The 20,884-nt window shown below is 45.4% G+C and overlaps 1 protein-coding gene across 4 annotated transcripts in view; it reads right to left on the bottom strand.

Annotated features, from left to right (window-relative positions):
* LOC147450717 (uncharacterized) overlaps positions 1-20,662 on the bottom strand; it is a 108,403-nt gene extending 87,741 nt beyond the window's left edge. Inside the window, exons 1-3 of one of the 4 annotated variants that reach the window (XM_086520785.1) lie at positions 20,465-20,662; positions 20,262-20,330; positions 19,855-19,967 (exon numbers count right to left, since the gene is read on the bottom strand). In XM_086520785.1, coding sequence (XP_086376911.1) covers positions 19,855-19,967; positions 20,262-20,330; positions 20,465-20,521 — 239 coding nt within the window. In that variant the 5' untranslated portion in view covers positions 20,522-20,662. Of the gene's footprint in view, positions 1-19,854; positions 20,003-20,261; positions 20,331-20,464 lie in introns of all 4 variants that reach the window. The other 3 variants (XM_086520786.1, XM_086520787.1, XM_086520788.1) reach the window with 3 other exon arrangements.
* Between the last annotated feature and the right edge of the window lie 222 nt (positions 20,663-20,884).

Genomic DNA, 20,884 nt, shown 5'->3' with positions numbered 1-20,884 from the left:
GCTAATTGCTAATCCCCCACAGGTACGCACAATTCCATCGCGAAAGATTGCGAGTTCGGAGAGTTCTCGCGTGAAAACTCGTCCAATTCACAGGGGAACTGTCCCATTGTGTGCGGGGGGAGCCCTTGAGACACGCATAGGTGTGTTCGCTCCGCTAAAAACGATCCGAAACAGCGAATTACAGCCTGCTGTGTTTTTCTGCAGGTTTAGGATTTCGCACCTAAACTACAAGGGAACCCCGGGGGAGCCTCGTGAGAGCCTTGGGATGCGTGTACAGGCTTTTGGGCACCCGGCAGTGAAAAACAGGGAATTACAGCCCGCTGAATTTCTGTGACAGCTCACCAAAAAGCTTGCAGATAGCGAGGGAATCCGTCCTAGAGAGGTGTTTTTGACCTACAAGGGTTTTTGCGCCGTTATGCTGCCAAAATCAGGTCGAAAACCTGCATTTTCAGCCCTCGCCAGGTTTGGACAGCTTTGTGAAAGCTTGTGCGAAGTGGTCGGATCGTCTACCTTGATTTGAATAAAGAAATACCGAAAGGGGCGCCAGTCTTTGGGGCCTACAGGGTGTCGGTCTCGTGTGTGCAGTGACATTCTAGTCGTTGGATGCAACTGTGTTCTCTTCCCTTCTCAATGCTCTATGTAAAGTTAACAGGTAATTGAAATAGTACCGCCCTCTACGTTGTACAGGCCGGTTATAAGTTGCCTGTTGAGCAAGGTGCTCCTGCTGCCTCTGCTGCCAAATAGTGCTAGTCTAGGTTTGCTAATATACAAACTTACTCAATTTGCCCTACCTACTTTCCAACAAAGTCACTTAAAAATAATAAGTGAAAAATGTCAAAAATAGGGAAAATAGGCTAAATGCACTCGAAAATTCCCCTGATGGATTCTAATGGGAATGCTTATGATCATGCTGTGTGCAAACGGAGGATATGCATCTAATCTAAGTGCCTGGCACGGTCTGCGAAAAGACTCACAGAAGTGCCAAATCACTTCTAAATCTAGACTGACTGGATTGACTGAACCCTTGTCGTGCTGTAGCTTGTCCACGGACACTTAGGGTTGGATGTGTCACGTGACAGTAGTGGCCCAATTCAAGGATATCGTGCATAAAAGCAAGAGAACTCGTAACAACAAGCTAGGAACCTCCTCCTCGAGTGACCCACCCGAGGAGGAGGATACACTCAAGTGTTCAAGGGCAAAAGTCCTAGCAATGTGAACACCAAGTGATCACAAGGTGTCCCTTCTAGAGGGGACCCAACGAGGGTGTTGAACCCACAACCCATAGGTTGAGAAGCCAAAGACTTACCGTTAGACCAACTCTTTTGGGACACACGGAGCTTTTATTTACAATAGGGTCAATAGTAAAGTCTAATGTGCAAGCCAAAGAATGAAAGCATGCACTAAGTTGTATCAATGACTCCGGCTGATGATCGGTATGTCCCCTTTGTAGAAATATTGTTTCCTCAAGGCACATGTAGTGCTTGAGATTCATTATAAATTCTTTGCTGAATTAATATAACCTCCACTCACAATCATATGGCACAAAAAAACGCTTTAAAGAGAGAGACACTTCTCTCAAAGTAGATAATAAACCGTATTAAATCTCTATTCCTAAAGAAAATTTGAACTATGTATTATTAATAAAAAGGATCTTTCTTTCCAAAACTTCGAAAGCCCCCAAATTAATTTTAACTTTATCAAAATCATTTCAAATGGGTTTCGCTCATTTGTTAAGGATGTTTGGAAGACATCATGAGGCTTTGCTTGCTAGTTAACCTTACAAGTTTCTTGATAAAACTGCTAAAAAAAGACTTTTTCAACCATACCAAATTAAATTTCAATCTTATTAAACTTTCTTTGGTTCACACGTATTCTTTCAAATAGGTGCATATTTTTCATTTATCAAGAAGTTAGCCAAAGCCTTGAAAGAAACTCTAGATTGATAACTTGGCTGATGACATCTCTTGTTTCCAATAGTTTTAAGGCGTGTAAATTTAGAAAATAATTTGGCAATGAACACTAAACCGTGGACGTTTTAGAATCCATAGATAGGTAGTTTCCGAATTGGAATCTTAATCAAATGGATCATTAGAGATTCAGCAAAAATTGAACCTAAGTAAAACCCGAGGCAATTCATTTTCCTTTGAAAGATATACCATAACTCTATAAATATCCCAGAACCTTTGCATTACTTTTTAGCTCAATGAGACCTACTTAATATTAAAAGCAAGGCTATGCTTGCCCATCGGTGATCTAACCTGAAACTCCAGGGCTCAACGGGCGAGCTAGTTCGAAAATACAACAGAGCAATAGAGGCCTTGGAATGGCGAGAGATAACAAGGCACTTTCACAACTCTATAACTCACTAGTGTCTGGTCCCCTTGGCTATCTAAGGTGGGAAGCATCCTTTTGAATCCATTTTGGAGGGAAGTTGCCAAAAAGATCGATAAAAAAAGACTACAACAGAGCAATAGAGGCCATGGAATGGCGAGAGATAACAAGGTACTTTCACAACTCTATAACTCACTAGTGTCTGGTCCCCTTAGCTATCTAAGGCGGGAAGCATCCTTTTGAATCCATTTTGGAGGGAAGTTGTCAAAAAGATCGATAAAAAAGGACTACAACAATTGGGCCAGTTTTGGGACAGCAGCAACAGAAGTTGGAAAGGAACAGAACAAGTGGCCTCCCAATTTCACCTCGGTGGGACTGAGAGATTACTGGCCAATAGAGCTTTAGAATGGATAGACAGACGTTGCCTGCCTACCTACGAGTCCACGTTCGAGTGGAAAGTATGGTAGTGGTCCACGAATAGACATTTCCTTAAACCGCAAAAACCAAGGATGTATTCAATAGTCTTGTGGTCTCAACGGATTGGTTTTCCCCCTGAACATGCATTGGGGCGAGCAATGACCGGAATCAAGATAGGTGACAATCGCGAAGAACATCTGACGCCCACAATGGCCGTTTGGGATGAAAGGTACTAGCCAGAGGTATTGGTCTAGATAGATGCTCCCAATGTAGAATGGCTAGTGAGGACCTCCCTCACTTTTTCAAGGAGAGCCCGACGATCTGTGGCTTGGCAGGGAAGATTTGCAAATAGGTTCAAAAAACCTGAAAGATAGGGTTCTTCGAGAACAATCTCTTCCTGGATGGGAAGGTTGAAACCGGCCCGTAGGGTGGTAGGCATTGGCTTTCACCCGAAATTCTTTACTTTAGACACACACACAGAGCACTTTGCAAAGGTAACCTGTAACGAGAATTACCACTTAATCACACACACGGCTCGGAAGCTAGAATGCTCCGAGAAGACACCGACAACCTGTAGGCCCCAAAATTGGCGCCCCTTTCAGTATTTCTTTATTCTTTATCAAAGGGAATAAAACCTGTGATCTCCCACAAGCTGCCCCGCACAATCTAGGCTAAGAAACACCTGTTCTGCCCCGATTTCGGCAACATAACTGTACTAGGACGCTTCACAGTCAGTATCCCCACACAATAGGTGACTTTCCCGACGCATACGGACACTTTGCAAAACCTGGCGAGAATCTGCAGCACGCTGAATTCTCTGTTTTCTGCCCTGAAAATGCGTCAGTTCACCTGTACAGCGGTCCCTTGCGTCCCCGAACCTCCTGGGGGTATTAGGGTCCATTTAGGGCCGAAACCCTAAACCTGCAAAAATACACAGCAGGCTGTAATTCCCTGTTTTGGGCTGCGTTTCGCATGCCGGTCGCATCAATAGCAAGACCTCGAGCTCCCGCACATGTAGGACTACTTGCCCTTTGAATCGGAAGAGATTTCTAGCTTGAAACCTCTCCGAATTCACCTGTACCTGCGGGGGATTAGCCGCTAGCTAATCCAGTACCTATGCAAGAGGCTCTTGCCTCGGCAATCGTGCATGAACCCACATAACTATACATTGGTCAAATGAAAAGCCCACTAGTGGGGCATAACATACTGCTCGTACGGGAGAGAGAGGGCAGTGCGTAGCGTGCAGGGCATCACTCCTAGCACCGCACTGTACATAAGAGGGAAAGGAAGCACTCCATAGCTCTTAACCTGTGACAGATTGCATAATGAGGCCTCTCCCAACTTAAAAATCAGCGCCCATTTTTCTGCAAGAGGCAAGTGCATGAGAATTTGCCACTTGGCGCATTTTCAAGCATTTTCCCGTTTCGGATTCGCCGCTTAAAAATATCCTGACCGGTTGCCCAATTGACTTCGCGGCAGAGTTGTAAAATGTTCCCCTAGTCATACCGAAGGTAATGACGCGAACACATTTCACGGCCCAAAATAGCAGTTCCCTAAATTTTAGGGGATGCTTCCGTTGGGCTCCCACTGGTCTTCTGACCATCTATCCTCATTGGGACCGCATCCAAAAATGCAATGTGGCCCAACTATCGGATAGTTTCAGTTGGTAATCACACCTTGACTTTAGGCCTTGATTGAGTTCACTTCCTAGTATCCACCAACTTGCTAAGTGCGACGGGGGGACCTATATGATCTTGCTCTGAGCCTAGACATCCTCTTACCATATGAATTCCAGTGCCGACCACTTCCCGTCTGCGGGTGAAACTACCGTTCACATTGGCCATACAATGTCCGACCGTTTGCTACTTCAAAAAGAGGGTCTCAAAACAAATAAAATAAACCCCATTGGAAAGAAACCAACAACCAAGGTTAGTAGTTGCCACATCTTTGTGACATGGTTAATAACTGCCACATCCTCGTGACATACCCCCCTCTTGAAATCGCAAACGTCCTCGATTGCATACCATAAATACACACCACTGATGATCTTGTGCTATTAACACTCTTTTATCATCGCATGTATCCACAAGAAAGGTCGTAACATACATAGATACAAATGACTTAATGAGGACTTCATACTTTTGCCATTTCCATCTATGGCACTGAATTCATATGTACATTTGATGTACTAGCTCTATCATTACCCCTCCTTTGCACACGTTGGGTTGGGGCATAAGTAGGCTGTAACCCAAAGGCTTCAAGGTAAAGCTGCAATACATTTGGTGACTCTGACAATTCATGCTCTTCCATCCACTTTGCATCCATAGGCAGATAGTTCTTGAACTTCACCAAATAGCGTCTTGCAACTTGTCCTTTAACTTTTCTGTCCTTATGTGCCAAAACTTGCTCAGGTACCAGGATCTCATCAAGTTCCTCAACTTTTGGCTGATCCTTATCTGGCATATCTTCTGGCACATCACCCACGAAGGGTCTTAGAAGACTCACGTGAAACGCATTATGAATCTTCCACGCATTAGGCAATTTCAGCCTGTAAGCCACATCGTTGATCTTGTCAAGCACTTGAAAAGGCCCATAGTAACGCATGCTGAGCTTAGGAAACAGCCGTTCCTTGCCCTTCATATTCTTTAACCTTGCCTTTTCGAACCTTAATAGAACCCAATCACCAGGTGATAGTAGCAATTCACGACGATGACGATCAGCAGCCTTTTTCTGCTTTGCCTGAGTCTTCTCCAAGGCAACTTTAATTTTCTTATACATCTCATCCATGTTCTCAACATATCGATCTGCCTCAAAGATCTTGTCCTTTGTATGCAAAATGGGAGGAACCTTTTTGCCGCCTTCAACAATCTCAAAAGGTGCTTTGCCAGTAGACGAATGCACCGTATTATTGTACGCATACTCAAGCATAGGCAAATACTGTTCCCACTTGCCCTTATTATCTGACACATAGCATTTCAACAGATCTAAGACAGTAGAATTAGCCTCTTCTGACTGTACATCAGTTAGTGGATGAAACGAAGACGAGAACTTGAGCGTAGTACCCATGTTCTCAAACAATCCTCTCCAGAACAAACTGGTCATGCGAGGATCACGATCACTGATAATCGATTGTGGCATACCATGGTACTTAAACACATTGTACATGAACAAGCGTGCCATCTGATCAGATTTTATCTTCTTCCTGACAGGGATAAAATGGGCCTGCTTGCTGAACCTGCAGATAATGGTCCATATACCATCATTCCCTGTTGGCGTTCTTGGAAGATCAAAGATAAAGTCCATAGGAATGTTTTCCCATGGCTTCTCCGGAATCGGCAATGGTTGTAACAACCCTGGTGCCTTTTGCCTGTCAAACTTGACTTTTTGGCAAACTATGCATGCTCGCACAAAGGCATCCACATCTCTCCTCAAGGTAGGCCAATAGAAGAATGTCTCTACCGCTTTAACTGTTGCATCAATGCCACGATGCCCTGCATACGGTGGGACATGACTCTCTTCCATGACCTTATGTCGCAGTGGCCTAGTGACACAAAGTCTGCCATGCATCATGATAAAACCATCTCTGAGGAGGTAGTGCTCGTGATGTTGCCCCTCTTGTAACTGTTCAAAGATCCTTGCAAAATCTTCATCAGCAGTATACTGTTCCTTCATGTCATCTAACTCATGATGGTAAGGAATTGACACAGCTGAAATTTGTGGCTTTCTTGATAACGCATCAGCCACAACATTCTTCTTGCCTTCCACATGCATAATCTGGAAGTGGAACATGGAAAGAATGTTTGCCCATCGCATATGCTTTTCGGATAACTTTGACTGTGTCAAGAAGTATCGCAAGGTCTGATGATCTGTTTGGACAACAAAATCAGCACCTAAGAGGTAGTGCTTCCAGCTAGAAAGCGCATGAATCACAGCCAAGAGCTCTTTCTCATAGACTTGCAAAATTCGGCTTTCATAAGCTACTACCCACATCTCTCCTCAAGGTAGGCCAATAGAAGAATGTCTCTACCGCTTTAACTGTTGCATCAATGCCACGATGCCCTGCATACGGTGGGACATGACTCTCTTCCATGACCTTATGTCGCAGTGGCCTAGTGACACAAAGTCTGCCATGCATCATGATAAAACCATCTCTGAGGAGGTAGTGCTCGTGATGTTGCCCCTCTTGTAACTGTTCAAAGATCCTTGCAAAATCTTCATCAGCAGTATACTGTTCCTTCATGTCATCTAACTCATGATGGTAAGGAATTGACACAGCTGAAATTTGTGGCTTTCTTGATAACGCATCAGCCACAACATTCTTCTTGCCTTCCACATGCATAATCTGGAAGTGGAACATGGAAAGAATGTTTGCCCATCGCATATGCTTTTCGGATAACTTTGACTGTGTCAAGAAGTATCGCAAGGTCTGATGATCTGTTTGGACAACAAAATCAGCACCTAAGAGGTAGTGCTTCCAGCTAGAAAGCGCATGAATCACAGCCAAGAGCTCTTTCTCATAGACTTGCAAAATTCGGCTTTCATAAGCTACTACCCGTCCATCCTGCATTAGCACTGCTCCGATGCTACTGCCACATGCGTCACACTGGACCACAAATGACTTCCTGAGATCTGGCAAAACAATAACTGGATCTGAAGTCAACTTTTTCTTTAAGAGACTAAAAGCTGAAATCTCTTTTTGGGTCCATCTGAAAGTGACCTCTTTCTTTTGCAATGCGTGAAGAGACGATGCTATCTCTACAAAATTTCTGATAAACCTTCTATAGTAGGAACACAATCCCAAGAAGCTTCTGACATCGTGCACAGTCTTCAAGTCTGGCCATGTCTTGATAGCTTCGACCTTTGAGGGATCCATTCTAACACCATCCTTTGAGACTATGTGGCCCAGAAAGTGGATCTCTTCGAGGAAGAATTCACTTTTCTTAGGATTGACAAGTAACCTGTGATTGCGCAGCTCTTCGAACACAATGGTCAAGTGACGCCTATGCTCCTCTTCATTCTTCGAATACACTATCATGTCATCGAAGAACGTTCCAACAAACTATTGATGCGAGCGGAAAATCCGGTCCATCATTCTGTAGAACGTGGCAGGAGCATTTGTTAGCCCCCAAACGCATCACTAGAAACTCATAAAGACCAAATGTCGTTCTAAACGCAGTCTTGTGCACATCCTCTGGCCTTATACGAATCTGATGGTACCCACTCTTAAGCTCTATCCTGCTGAAAATTGCAGCACCCTCTAAACGATCGAGAATATCATCAATTCTAGGAATAGGGAACCTATTCTTGATGGTATTCTTATTCAACGCACGGTAATCAATACACATGCGCCATGAGCCATCCTTCTTCTGCACTAGGAGCACTCGGGAGCAAAAGGGTGAAGAACTAGGCTGAATCAGCCCCTTCTCTAATAACTCCTCAACCTGGCCCATAATCTCTTTCTGTTGCGCCGCACTAACCCTGTAGGGAGGTCTATTTGGTGGGCTACACCCTGGCACCAAATCTATCCGATGGTCCTCAGGTCTCTCTGGCGGCAATTGCGACGGTAATGAATCAGAAAAACAGTCACTAAACTTTTGCAAAAATGCTGACCTTTCTTTATCTAACACAGATAAATTTGACTGATCACTATCCGAGACATCACGTGCAAAAATCAAGTACACCGAAAGATGATTCTTTATTACAGAAGTGATAGCAGAAGCAGATACAATAAGGACTGACTCTCCTTTAAGCTTTACATCCAAGATGTGAGTTTTGCCCCTATGCTGTACAGTGATCTTTTTGTTGTAGGCATCCAAGACTCCATGCACTTGGAACATCCACGGGATCCCCAACAAGGCGTCACAACCTTCCAACAGCATGATGTAAAACTCTTCAGTGTCCACATACGACTGAATATGCAGACGCAGCTTTCCAATGATGGGAGTAACACACTCTGAGTGGCCAGGACATGCCAACCCTGCCTCTGCTGTATACCCCATCTCTTCAGCTCTGCTACCCAGCTTCATAGCTAACTCTGGTGAGATAAAGTTGGCTTTGGCACCAGGATCAAAGAAGATGAGTGCCGTGTGATCCCTAACTTTACCCCATGGCCTGCATAACTCACTGGCATTTGTGCTGGGCATGTCACCCACCATGTCTGGCACTAAACCTGCCGTGGGTTTTGGCTTCTTGCCTTTCAGGTCTTCTTTATCCTCTGAGTCAACTGGCCTTTTCCTTTGTGGACAATTGATAGAAAAGTGACCAGGCTGCTCGCATATAAAGCATTTGTTCTTAGCCATTAGGACCTTCTTTTCCTCGAGCGACTTGCGCACAAAAGGCTTCCTTTTCTGTTTCTTTGCCTGCGCTCCAGAAGTCCCGGCTGAATCCTTGTCTTTCGTGGCCTTTTCTGACCCCTGTGACGCATCAGGAGCCGTTTTCACAAAGGGCTTCTTCGATGAATTTTTCTTTTGCTGCCCTCCTTTGTCACTGCTCGGAAATCCACTATCCTCTCCTTTCAACAAGGCAAGACCAGTGTTCACAACTTCCATAAGCTGAGTAAGGGTAGCCACTCTGTTCTTTGTACAGTAATCGCGAAGCCCTTTAGGCAGCCCACAACAGTACTTCTCTATCTGCTCTGTCAATGGCACAAATCTGTAGGAGGTCACTGAGAGTAACGCTTTACAAAACCTCCTATTGTATTCCAGCAAGCTCTTGCATGAAGCTGAAGTAAGCTGGTGCCAATCTGTCATGACGTCGGCTTCAAATTCATTTGACAGCCAAGCAGATGCAAACATTTGCTTGAAGTAAACCCAAGTGGCGGGTGCCTGTCCTGGCATTAACAAAGTCGTCCACCATGTAAGCGCATTGTCCTTTAAGAAAGTGGCAGCTTTCCTGACCTTCGAGGCCTCTGTAAAATTCCCTCCCACATAAGCTGTATCAAACTGCTGGAGGAAAGTGAGTGCCTTTGTCTTATCCTCGAAACCACTGAAGGTACCGAACTTTACTGCTGCACCACCTTCTTTGTAAGCCTTCGGCTTCTCTAGTGCCCCCAAATTGTCATACGGAATGGTCTGCAACATGGGCACTGTAGTAGGCATGATCGGCACACCTTGGCCATTCACATTTTGCGTCAGAGGTGCGATATCTGGCTGCTGTCCAGAAAAACCAGCCATGCCAAAATGACCCTATGGCACCCCAAACTGGCCGTGGTTGCTCTGAAAACCCTGATGCATGTCGATACTACCATACATGGGGTTTGGCATGACGCCTTGCATACCCCCGAACACTGTTCCTGGCATGTACGGCTGACTTCCAGGCGCATAACCAGCCATACTTTGGAACACTGATCCACCCCCGAAATACCCAGGATGTACCGTGGGTGGTGGAAAAACTGAATGCATAGCCTGGTATCCAGCTCCCTGTCCATTCAAGACAGCATGCTGGCTCTGAAAGGTGGTGGGCTGAACTGGCATAACCTGTGGAATAGGCGTTCTAGCCACCTGTTCAAGCACGGGAGGAACCTGCTTTGGAGCCCCCGACTCCACAACATACGAGTGTTCCCTTTCCTCCTGCGCCACATGAAGTACCTGGGCTTGAGTATCAACAAGCTCCGTACGCGGTGTAGGTTGCCTATTTTGCTGTTGCACTGGTGGCGCTTGCAAGTATTCCATGAACCTCGGATTCTGCACTAGCTGCGAAAAGACATTCACCGCGGAAACTAACTAAGTTTTGAACGCATCATCCTCAAGTTGCCCTGTCATAAAGCCCTGTACTACTGGAGGGACATTCACGTTGACAGGAGATACAGACTGACGTGGCCGTGAGCTCTCGCCAATCTCAAAAACCATAGGAATCTCCTGCCTGTCCTTTGAAGAGGAACCCTCTTCCATAATTCTCTTCCCCTTGTCGGCCATAGTGTAATCCCCGCGTTCCTGCACTTTGTCTTTATCCCAAAACAATCCAGGCTCACTCTTTAAGGAAAAAGTGATTGATGTCCCGGCAACGGAACCATGAAACCGGCCTATAGGGCGGTAGGCGTTGGCTTTCACCCGAAATTCTTTACTTTAGACACACACAAAGAGCACTTTGCAAAGGTAACCTGTAACCGGAATTACCACTTAATCACACACACGGCTCGGAAGCTAGAATGCTCCGAGCAGACACCGACGACCTGTTGTTGCTAATTGGACTATTTTCTTATTTTTAATGATTAAATCTCTTTTTTAGGATATTTTATTATGTGCACTAAGAACTGTTAAAAAGATTGTAGCTACAGGAACTGCCATCAGGAACGGACAACTCTGATGTGTCATTTGATGGGTGACGGTAAACATCGCGAAGGAGTTTCCGTAAGTTCGATGGAAAGGGCCGGGTTACGAGTGCCTTTGATGCGTCACATGATGGGTGACGGGTACATCAGTAAGGGGGCATCCCGTAAGCTAAGGAGGAAATCCGAACTGAGTAAGAAAATACGCGTAAGAACGCAAGCACAAGAATAAAGATGGGTTCAATGAAGCTTTTTACGAAAAGCAGGAACAGTCGCGGGAGGACAGATGTTTTCCCGCGAGGAGTCTGTGTCTGCATTGCATCTGTGTCGTGTCCTGCACCCGGGGACGCCTGGAATGTGTCCGTGTAGCATTGTTTTCACTAATTGAGTGAGTTTTTAAAGTTTGAACAGGTTCACACTTTATTTTATTAAAGTGGCCGGTCACTTTTAAGTGACCAGGCTTTTATTAATAAAATAAAGCAAGCAAGGCCCTTAAAAAAAAAGGTAGAGCTAAAACCTACGAAGGGGGGACTGAATTGCGATCTCTCTCTCTCCTCTCTCTAGAAATCACGATTTTCTCTCTCCTCTCTTTAGAAAACACGATTTTCTCTCTCCTCTCTCTAGGAGCGCCAAGCTCTGCTTTTGGACCCCTATTCCTGCCGGGTGTCAGACCCTATTAAAGGGTAGCCAACGTTTCAGTTTGAAGGAGCCGGAAGCAGCAGGACGTGCAAGCGCTGGGATTCTGGAGCAAAGACTGGCGACGGAATTTGCAAGTGCTCGCGTGACGACTGAGTACGGAGGTTGATTCTCCGAGCAAGGAGCGACAGGTATAAGGTGTTGATACGCATTGAGAATTTTTGCTCTGTGTGGTTTGTTTTGCAGGAATCTCCCGTCTTACAGGAAGGCCCTTCACGGGAAGTACGGCTTCATGCCTAAGTCCCTTACGGGAAGGTACGGCTTCGCACCTAAGTCCCTTACAGGAAGGAACGGCCTTGTGCCCAAGCCCTTTACGGGAAAGCACGACCTTTGGGTCTAAGATTACAGAACGGAGGGGTTTCCTCGGGTTCTCGTGCTTGTATAAGAATTCTCCCTGAATAAAAGAATACTCTTAACGGGGGGGGGGGGGGGGGGACCAGCCCATCTTCTGGTCCCCAATATTGTGTCGATCTCCTCCCTCATACGGAAGGAATGGGACTGGCTTGCCCAGAAGGAACATGAAAGAGTAACGACCTATGTGGACAAGTATTGGTCGGTTCTTCTGAAGGTCACTCCCTTCATGAAGATTGCCGACGAGGAAAAGAAACGAAAGTTCGAAGCGGGTCTCCAACCGCAGCTTCGAAAGAGTATGAAGGTGTATCCGCATGATACTCTTCAGAGGATGATGGAGTCAGCAATCATTGCTGAGGATTTGCACTCAACTGGGACGCCTAGAAAGATGGAGCATAGCACTTACCGTGCAAGACAGAGGGGTCTACGATGACCAAGGGGGCCAAGGAAGAAAACGTCCTCCATCTAGAGACTATGATCATTCTAAGAAGCCAAAGGGCACTGGCAAGCGAACTAAGTACCTTTCTCCTACTCAACTTCAAACTTTCAGAGAGGAAGGAAGATGCTTCTACTGTGGCGAGAAAGGACATATGAAACCGGACTACCTGCTAAAGCAGCAACGGCAAGAACAAGCCTCTACGAGGCAAGAGAAAGCAAGGAAGGAACCCGCACCACCAAGCTCGAACTCAATTCCAGATTTTCAAAGAAACACAGAAACGGAGAAAGGGAAACGTCAACTTCTGAAGGGCTGGGGGTCTTTGAACAACCAGCGAGTACTGATTCTTTATGATCCAGGATCCACGGATAACTTCATCTCCCTGGATACTGCGGATCGTTTATGCCTCACACCGGCTCAGCTTGGCACACCGGTTACATCCGGATCGGCATTCGAGGGGTTGACAACCAATGCAACTCCCGTGCAAGGACAGCTCAATCTTCGGATTGGCGAGTACAAGGAACGCGAATCATTTTTGATGGCACCCATCGAGGGACGTGATATCATCTTGGGAATGCCACGGCACTTTCACATGACACCTATTCCCGATTATGTGGAAAAGACCCTCACTTTTGATCATGGGGGTAAGCAAATAAAGATTCAAGCTGATGCAGGAGATTGGCAGTTCCCAATTGTAAGCCATATCTCCATTAAGAAAGAAATGAAGAAGTATGTTTTTGCTTACTTGATTTTTGCAAAGGATAAAACTAGTAGGGACTCTCTCTCTAGTCTGGAAATTAAGCGTCTTCAATTTATTGAAAAGTACAAGGATTGTTTCACGGAAACACTTCCTAATGAACTCCCTCCGGTACGCCCAGAAGATCACCGCATAGATCTCATACCGGGTAGCTCGCCTCCCAATCAACCCCCTTATCGGGTAAGTCTTGCTCAGCAAGAGGAAATTTTGAAGCAAGTCAACGAGCTTCTAGAGAAAGGGTTAGTACGACCAAGTGCTTCACCCTACTGCTCTCCAGTTCTACTGGTGCAGAAGAAAGATGGCACGTTTCGAATGTGCATAGACTATCGGTCTTTAAACAAGATCACGATCAAGAATCGCTTTCCGATCCCTCGGATTGATGATATACTTGATAAGTTGCAGGGTGCAAGTGTCTTTAGTCGCATAGACTTAAAAGAGTGGGTATCATCAAATACGGATCGCCCCTGAGGATGTCCATAAGACTGCTTTCCGCACAACCTTTGGACTATATGAATTTTTGGTAATGCCTTTCGGCTTGACCAATGCTCCTGCGACGTTCAATCGCATGATGGACCGCATTTTCAGCCCGTATCGAGCTTTTACAGGAGTATTCTTTGACGACATACTCATCTTCTCTAAGTCAGAGGAGGAACATCGGAAGCACTTGGACTTAGTGTTTCAAGAATTGCGAAAGCATGAGTTGCATGTGAATGCAAAGAAGAGCGAGTTCTTTCTCTCAGAGATACACTATCTCGGCCATATAGTCTCTCACAATCAAGTGAGTATGGATCCTGCCAAGATCCGAGTGGTCGAAGATTGGCCTATTCCCACTACGGTACATGATGTACGTAGCTTCCTGGGATTATGTTCGTATTGTCGAAGGTTTGTCCGAGGATTTGCTCATGTAGTAGGACCCCTTCATGATTTGACAAAGAAGAAGATTCCTTTCAGATGGGGATCGAGACAACAAGGAGCTTTTGATCGGCTCAAGTACTTGCTAAGCCATGGACCTATTTTGATAGTGCCTGACTTAAGGAAACCATTTGAGGTTCACTGCGATGCTTCAGGCGATTGCATCGGAGCAGTGTTAAACCAAGAAGGCCATGCAGCGGCCTATGAAAGCAGACGGCTTAAGGATACAGAGTTGCATGCATCAATTTACGAAAAGGAACTCACGGCTGTGATTCACGCCTTATCCAACTGGAAGCACTATCTTCTAGGAGCGGATTTTGTGATCAAGACTGATCACCAGAGTTTGCGGTATTTTCTTACGCAAAGAAAACTATCTGAAAAGCAGATAAGATGGGCAAACTTTTTGTCTATGTTTCACTTCCAGATCCTTCACACGGCTAGGAGTAAGAATGTAGTCGCAGACGCATTGTCTAGGCGGCCAAGGGTGAACGCTATCACTTCGGTGTATCACCAAGAATTAGAAGCACTACTGGATTTGTTTCCGAATGATCCAGACTTCTCCACCATTTGGGGAAAGCTACATCGTGGAGAGAATGAGTTTCCCTATTCCATTCGGGACGGTTATCTCTACCACCATCAGGCCATATGTGGCGGAACGATTAAGAAAGAAGATCATGGATGAAGCACACGCTTCGCCTTATGCGGGTCATCGGGGTATTCTCCCTACAACCTTAGCAATGGAAAGATATTTCTTTTGGCCTAGCCTTAAAGCAGACATTGATAAGTATGTCAGGGAATGTTTGGTTTGCCAAAAAGTGAAGTATGATCGGCATAAGACGCCTGGGTTGCTACAACCTTTGCCTATGCCTAATGAACCTTGGGAAAGTATTGCCATGGACTTCATCATGGACCTCCCTAGAACTCAGACTGGAAATGACGCGATCTGGACCATTGTGGACAGGTTTAGCAAGCAAGCACACTTTATACCAGTCAAGAAAACGATCAAAGCAGATCATATGGCTAGGGTCTTCCTGGCACAGATCTTTAAGCATCATCGAATGCCCAAGTCAATTGTGAGTGATCGAGATCCTCGCATGACAGGAAATTTTTGGCGTGCCTTGATGGATAATCTTGGTACAAAGCTGAATTTTTCATCTGCCTACCGTCCTCAAACGGACGAGCAAAGTGAGATAGCCAATTCCACAGTATTGGATATGTTAAAAGCTTATGTGTCAGACCGGCAATCTGACTGGGAGAAATATTTGCCTCTTGTCGAGTATGCATATAACAATACCATACACTCATCGACGGGGAAAGCACCTTTTGAGATTCTTTATGGTAAGCCTTTGCTTCCACCCATCCTTTTAACTAAGGATAAGATCTTTGCAACAGATGAATTTGTCCGGGATTTGGACACCGCCTACGGGCAAGTTAGGAGAGCTATTCTACGCTCTCAGGAAAAGCATAAGAAAGCTGCAGACAAGCACAGAAGGAATCTAGACTTAACAGTCGGACAGTTAGTCTTACTCAAGTTTGAGAAGGCAAGACTTAAGAAACAAGCGTCTCATAAGGGGAAAGTGGTAAAACTTTCTACCCGTTATTATGGGCCGTTTAAGATCACTGAGCAAGTGAATGATGTCGCTTTCCGATTAGAGCTACCGCCTAATTGGAAGATCCATAATGCTTTCCATGTCAGTTTACTCCGACCGTATGTAAGACCGCCTCCGAGCCAGCCTAGCGCTGAGGAACCTCCTGAGGTTGAGGAAACAGAAGAAATACTCCAACCGGAGCAGATAGTAAGTCATCAGGAGCGGTCTCTCAAATCTGGAAAGATAACACGGAAGTATTTGGTTAAGTTTCAGAACTATTCGAATCTAGATGCTCAGTGGATGACGCAGAAGGAATTAGCAGCTTATCCCGAGATACTGGAGGTATATGTCCAAGCACTACAGTTGAGGTCAACTGTTTAGAAGCCAGAGGGATGTTGCTAATTGGACTATTTTCTTATTTTTAATGATTAAATCTCTTTTTTAGGATATTTTATTATGTGCACTAAGAACTGTTAAAAAGATTGTAGCTACAGGAACTGCCATCAGGAACGGACAACTCTGATGTGTCATTTGATGGGTGACGGTAAACATCGCGAAGAAGTTTCCGTAAGTTCGGTGGAAAGGGCCGGGTTACGAGTGCCTTTGATGCGTCACATGATGGGTGACGGGTGCATCAATAAGGGGGCATCCCGTAGGCTAAGGAGGAAATATGAACTGAGTAAGAAAATACGCGTAAGAACGCAAGCACAAGAATAAAGATGGGTTCAATGAAGCTTTTTACGAAAAGCAGGAACAGTCGCGGGAGGACAGATGTTTTCCCGCGAGGAGTCTGTGTCTGCATTGCATCTGTGTCGCGTCCTGCACCCGGGGACGCCTGGAATGTGTCCATGTAGCATTGTTTTCACTAACTGAGTGAGTTTTTAAAGTTTGAACAGGTTCACACTTTATTTTATTACAGTGGCCGGTCACTTTTAAGTGACTAGGCTTTTATTAATAAAATAAAGCAAACAAGGCCCTTAAAAAAAAAAGCCAACGCTAAAACCTACGAAGGGGGGGCTGAATTGCGATCTCTCTCTCTCCTCTCTCTAGAAAACGCGATTTTCTCTTTCCTCTCTCTAGAAAACACGATTTTCTCTCTCCTCTCTTTAGGAGCGCCAAGCTCTGCTTTTGGACCCCTATTCCTGCCGGGTGTCAGACCCTATAAAAGGGTAGCCAACGTTTCAGTTTGAAGGAGCCGGAAGCAGTGGGAAGTGCAAGCGCTGGGATTCTGGAGCAGAGACTGGCGACGGAATTTGCAAGTGCTCGTGTGACGACTGAGTACGGAGGTTGATTCTCCGAGCAAGGAGCGACAGGTATAAGGTGTTGATACGCATTGAGAATTTTTGCTCTGTGTGGTTTGTTTTGCAGGAATCTCCCGTCTTACGGGAAGGCCCTTCACGGGAAGTACGGCTTCACGCCTAAGTCCCTTACGGGAAGGTACGGCTTCGCGCCTAAGTCCCTTACGGGAAGGAACGGCCTTGTGCCCAAGCCCTTTACGGGGAAAGCACGACCTTCGGGTCTAAGATTACAGAACGGAGGGGTTTCCTCGGGTTCTCGTGCTTGTATAAGAATTCTCCCTGAATAAAAGAATACTCTTAACGGGGGGGGGGACCAGCCCATCTTCTGGTCCCCAATATTGTGTCGATCTCCTCCCTTCTCTCATGTTTTCAAAGAATTATAATTTTCAGATTTTCTAAGTGCTCCTGTACGCTCCCGTTTTGTGACACCTGTAGGCCCCAAAATTGACGCCCCTTTCGGTATTTCTTTATTCTTTATCAAAGGGAATAAAACCTGTGATCTCCCACAAGCTGCCCCGCACAATCTAGCCTAAGAAACACCTGTTCTGCCACGATTTCGGCAACATAACTGCACTAGGACGCTTCACAGTCAGTATCCCCACACAATAGGTGACTTTCCCGACGCATACGAACACTTTGCAAAACTTGGCGAGAATCTGCAGCACGCTGAATTCTCTGTTTTCTGCCCCGAAAATGCGCCAATTCACCCGTACAGCGGTCCCTTGCGTCCCCGAACCTCCTGGGGGTATTAGGGTCCGTTTAGGGCCGAAACCCTAAACCTGCAAAAATACACAGCAGGCTGTAATTCCCTGTTTTAAGCTCCGTTTCGCGTGCCAATCGCATCAATAGCAAGACCTCGAGCTCCCGCACCTGTAGGGCTACTTGCCCTTTGAATCGGACGAGATTTCTGGCGTGAAACCTCTCCGAATTCACCTATACTTGCGAGGGATTAGCCGCTAGCTAATCCAGTACCTGTGCAAGAGGCTCTTGCCTCGGCAATCGCGCATGAACCCACATAACTGTACATTGGTCAAATGAAAAGCCCACTAGTGGGGCATAACATAATGCTCGTAGGGGAGAGAGAGGGCAGTGCGTAGCGTGCAGGGCATCACTCCTGGCACCGCACTGTACATAAGAGGGAAAGGAAGCACTCCATAGCTCTTAACTTGTGACAAATTGCATAATGAGACCTCTCCCAGCTTAAAAATCAGCGCCCATTTTTCTGCAAGAGACAAGTGCATGAGAATTTGCCACTTGGCGCATTTTCAATCATTTTCCCGTTTCGGGTTCGCCGCTTAACCGGTTGCCCAGTTGACTTCGCGGCAGAGTTGTAAAATGTTCCCCTAGTCATACCGGAGGTAATGCCGCGAACACATTCCACGGCCCAAAATAGCAGTTCCCTAAATTTTAGGGGATGCTTCCGTTGGGCTCCCACTGGTCTTCTGACCATCTATCCTCATTGGGACCGCATCCAAAAATGCAATGTGGCCCAACTATCGGATACTTTCAGTTGGTAGTCACACCTTGACTTTAGGCCTTGATTGAGTTCACTTCCTAGTATCCACCAACTTGCTAAGTGCGACGGGGGGACCTATATGATCTTGCTCTGAGCCTAGACATCCTCTTACCATACGAATTCTAGTGCCGACCACTTCCCGTCTGCGGGTGAAACTACCGTTCACATTGGCCATACAATGTCTGACCGTTTGCTACTTCAAAAAGAGGGTCTCAAAACAAATAAAATAAACCCCATTGGAAAGAAACCAACAACCAAGGTTAGCAGTTGCCACATCTTTGCGACATGGTTAATAACTGCCACGTCCTCGTGACAAAGGTATTCAAGAGCCAAGCGCTACTTATCCGCGCGCAAATTGTTAGATTCTTCTACTTCGAACACATGTGGAAGGCCACGAACTGTCGGGTCTTCGAGAATGCCCTGAAAACTGCTAGGTTGACAAAGATTATACAAGCAAGCAGGGAAGCGATTTGTCGCCATTGGAAAACGGATAAACTCTGATGAGTGGAACATGGCAATTGGTGCCACAATGACTAGTTAGTATATGGGTCCTTGCTCAGGTTGAGGTTTGCTCCATGCTCAATCAAGTTTCTCTCTGATGTCTTGTTCAAGGTCGTGGGGTGGCTCTCCTGTCAGCCAATGTATCTATGGTTGCTAGGAGACATCATGTCTCAGCACGAGCATGACAAAAATTTGTAATTTTTGGGTTATGCTAATATAATTCACTCACCATTGTGAGTTCGAACAAAAAAAAGCAAAACTATGCTTCACTATGGAGTATCCTCATTTTTGAAGAATTGGTTACTTTGATACCATTAAGGGCATGTAATCAAACAAACAATGCAAAAACCAAGAGTGAAAAATCAATTTTCTTTGCAAAGTTGACAAAAATTACAACACCAGTCAGTGCTTACACATCCTGATCTATAGTGATTCTTACTTATCACATTCCATTTTACTTTCTAGGTGAAAAAGAAGATGTGTGATGTCCTTAATTTCAAGGTCAAAAATTTGGCATTTTAGTTATAAATCCTCATAGATGCCTTGGCATAAATCTTGGTCGTCTCATTAGTTTAGCTTAAAAATCAAGGAAAAAAAAATTTTATTTTTTTTGGGCAATGCCACCAGCCTCAATAAAGATTGAAAGAGTTGATGACAGCCATCATAGTTAGAAAATCAAAAAATTCTAGAATAAAACAACGTGAATCGTCGTGTGGATATTGTAAAACAGTGTTCCCGAACAATGGATCCTTAGAGCTTGTTAAACCCCTTAAAATTTCAATACCTCAAGTAGACGTTAAGCTCGTGTTGAAGAGACCCACAAAATTTTACACATAGTAGTGTAAAAACCGACCACTCCTTCCATTGTCGCAAAACAAGTAGAATCTTCATTGTGTCCTTTGTCTCAGATCATTGGAAATGATTTTGGTGAGCTACGACAAAAGAAATTGAGTCGAAGAAATTTATATTGCTTTAGCATGCTAACAACTTACAATTGTTAAGTATATGTCACAATCGCCTATGTAAGACAGTGCCTAGTACGATATTCAAACACTGCAATGCAGGTTCAAGTATAACCATTGACACTAATTTTTAGCATGATAAAATCAGTATCGATTACAACTCCTGCAGTGTGTGGGGAAGTCGATGGAATGTCACAAAAGCCAAAATCTGAGTGAGGGCATTCCTCACCTCATTGTCCGAGTTTCTGTGTGCGCCTGCATGTTGCTCCACCCATGGCGTGGCAAACTCCTTGTTTCTCTGCAGTTCAGGCCACAGGTTGATTCCTGCTTTGAAACACAAACAGCAGATGCGTGTGCACGCGCGTGTATAGGCTTTTCTAAAAGCTAGGGGTGTGTGAGAGAGTGAGAGAGAGAGAGAGAGAGAGAGAGTACCTTCACGAAAGACGCGCTACTGGAGGGAGGGGAAGAGAGAGAGAGAGAAGTTTTCATGCAAATATACGACTCAGACCGAGCGTAATAACATGGCCGTCACTGGCTTGCCCTCTTCACTATCTCAGACGTGTCCATTTCGGGGATCGGGTGCGAACTGAGCCGACCAATGCGCTTTGTGTAAATTTTTGGGTGCAGCAAAACTTGTAAAATAGGGCGTCACCTTTGCAAGGCTATCACCTTAACCGCCTCTCTTGCACGTGCTCGTTGAAAGCATTGGGAGAAGGGTTTGTTCTATGATAAACCCGTCGACGTGTAAATTCGGGTCAATTTTAGTAAATTCGGGCAAATTGGTAAATTTGGGGCGCGTCGCAAGATCAACAACCCACGATACTCGCGCGTGTCGAAAAAGACGTGGGCCAT

The sequence above is a fragment of the Adiantum capillus-veneris genome, chromosome 9 (assembly GCF_014529385.1).
Source record: "Adiantum capillus-veneris isolate H3 chromosome 9, ASM1452938v2, whole genome shotgun sequence".
NCBI classification, from domain to species: domain Eukaryota; kingdom Viridiplantae; phylum Streptophyta; class Polypodiopsida; order Polypodiales; family Pteridaceae; genus Adiantum; species Adiantum capillus-veneris.
Note: the sequence above shows the minus strand (reverse complement) of the source record. Positions and strands in the feature narration are given on the sequence as shown.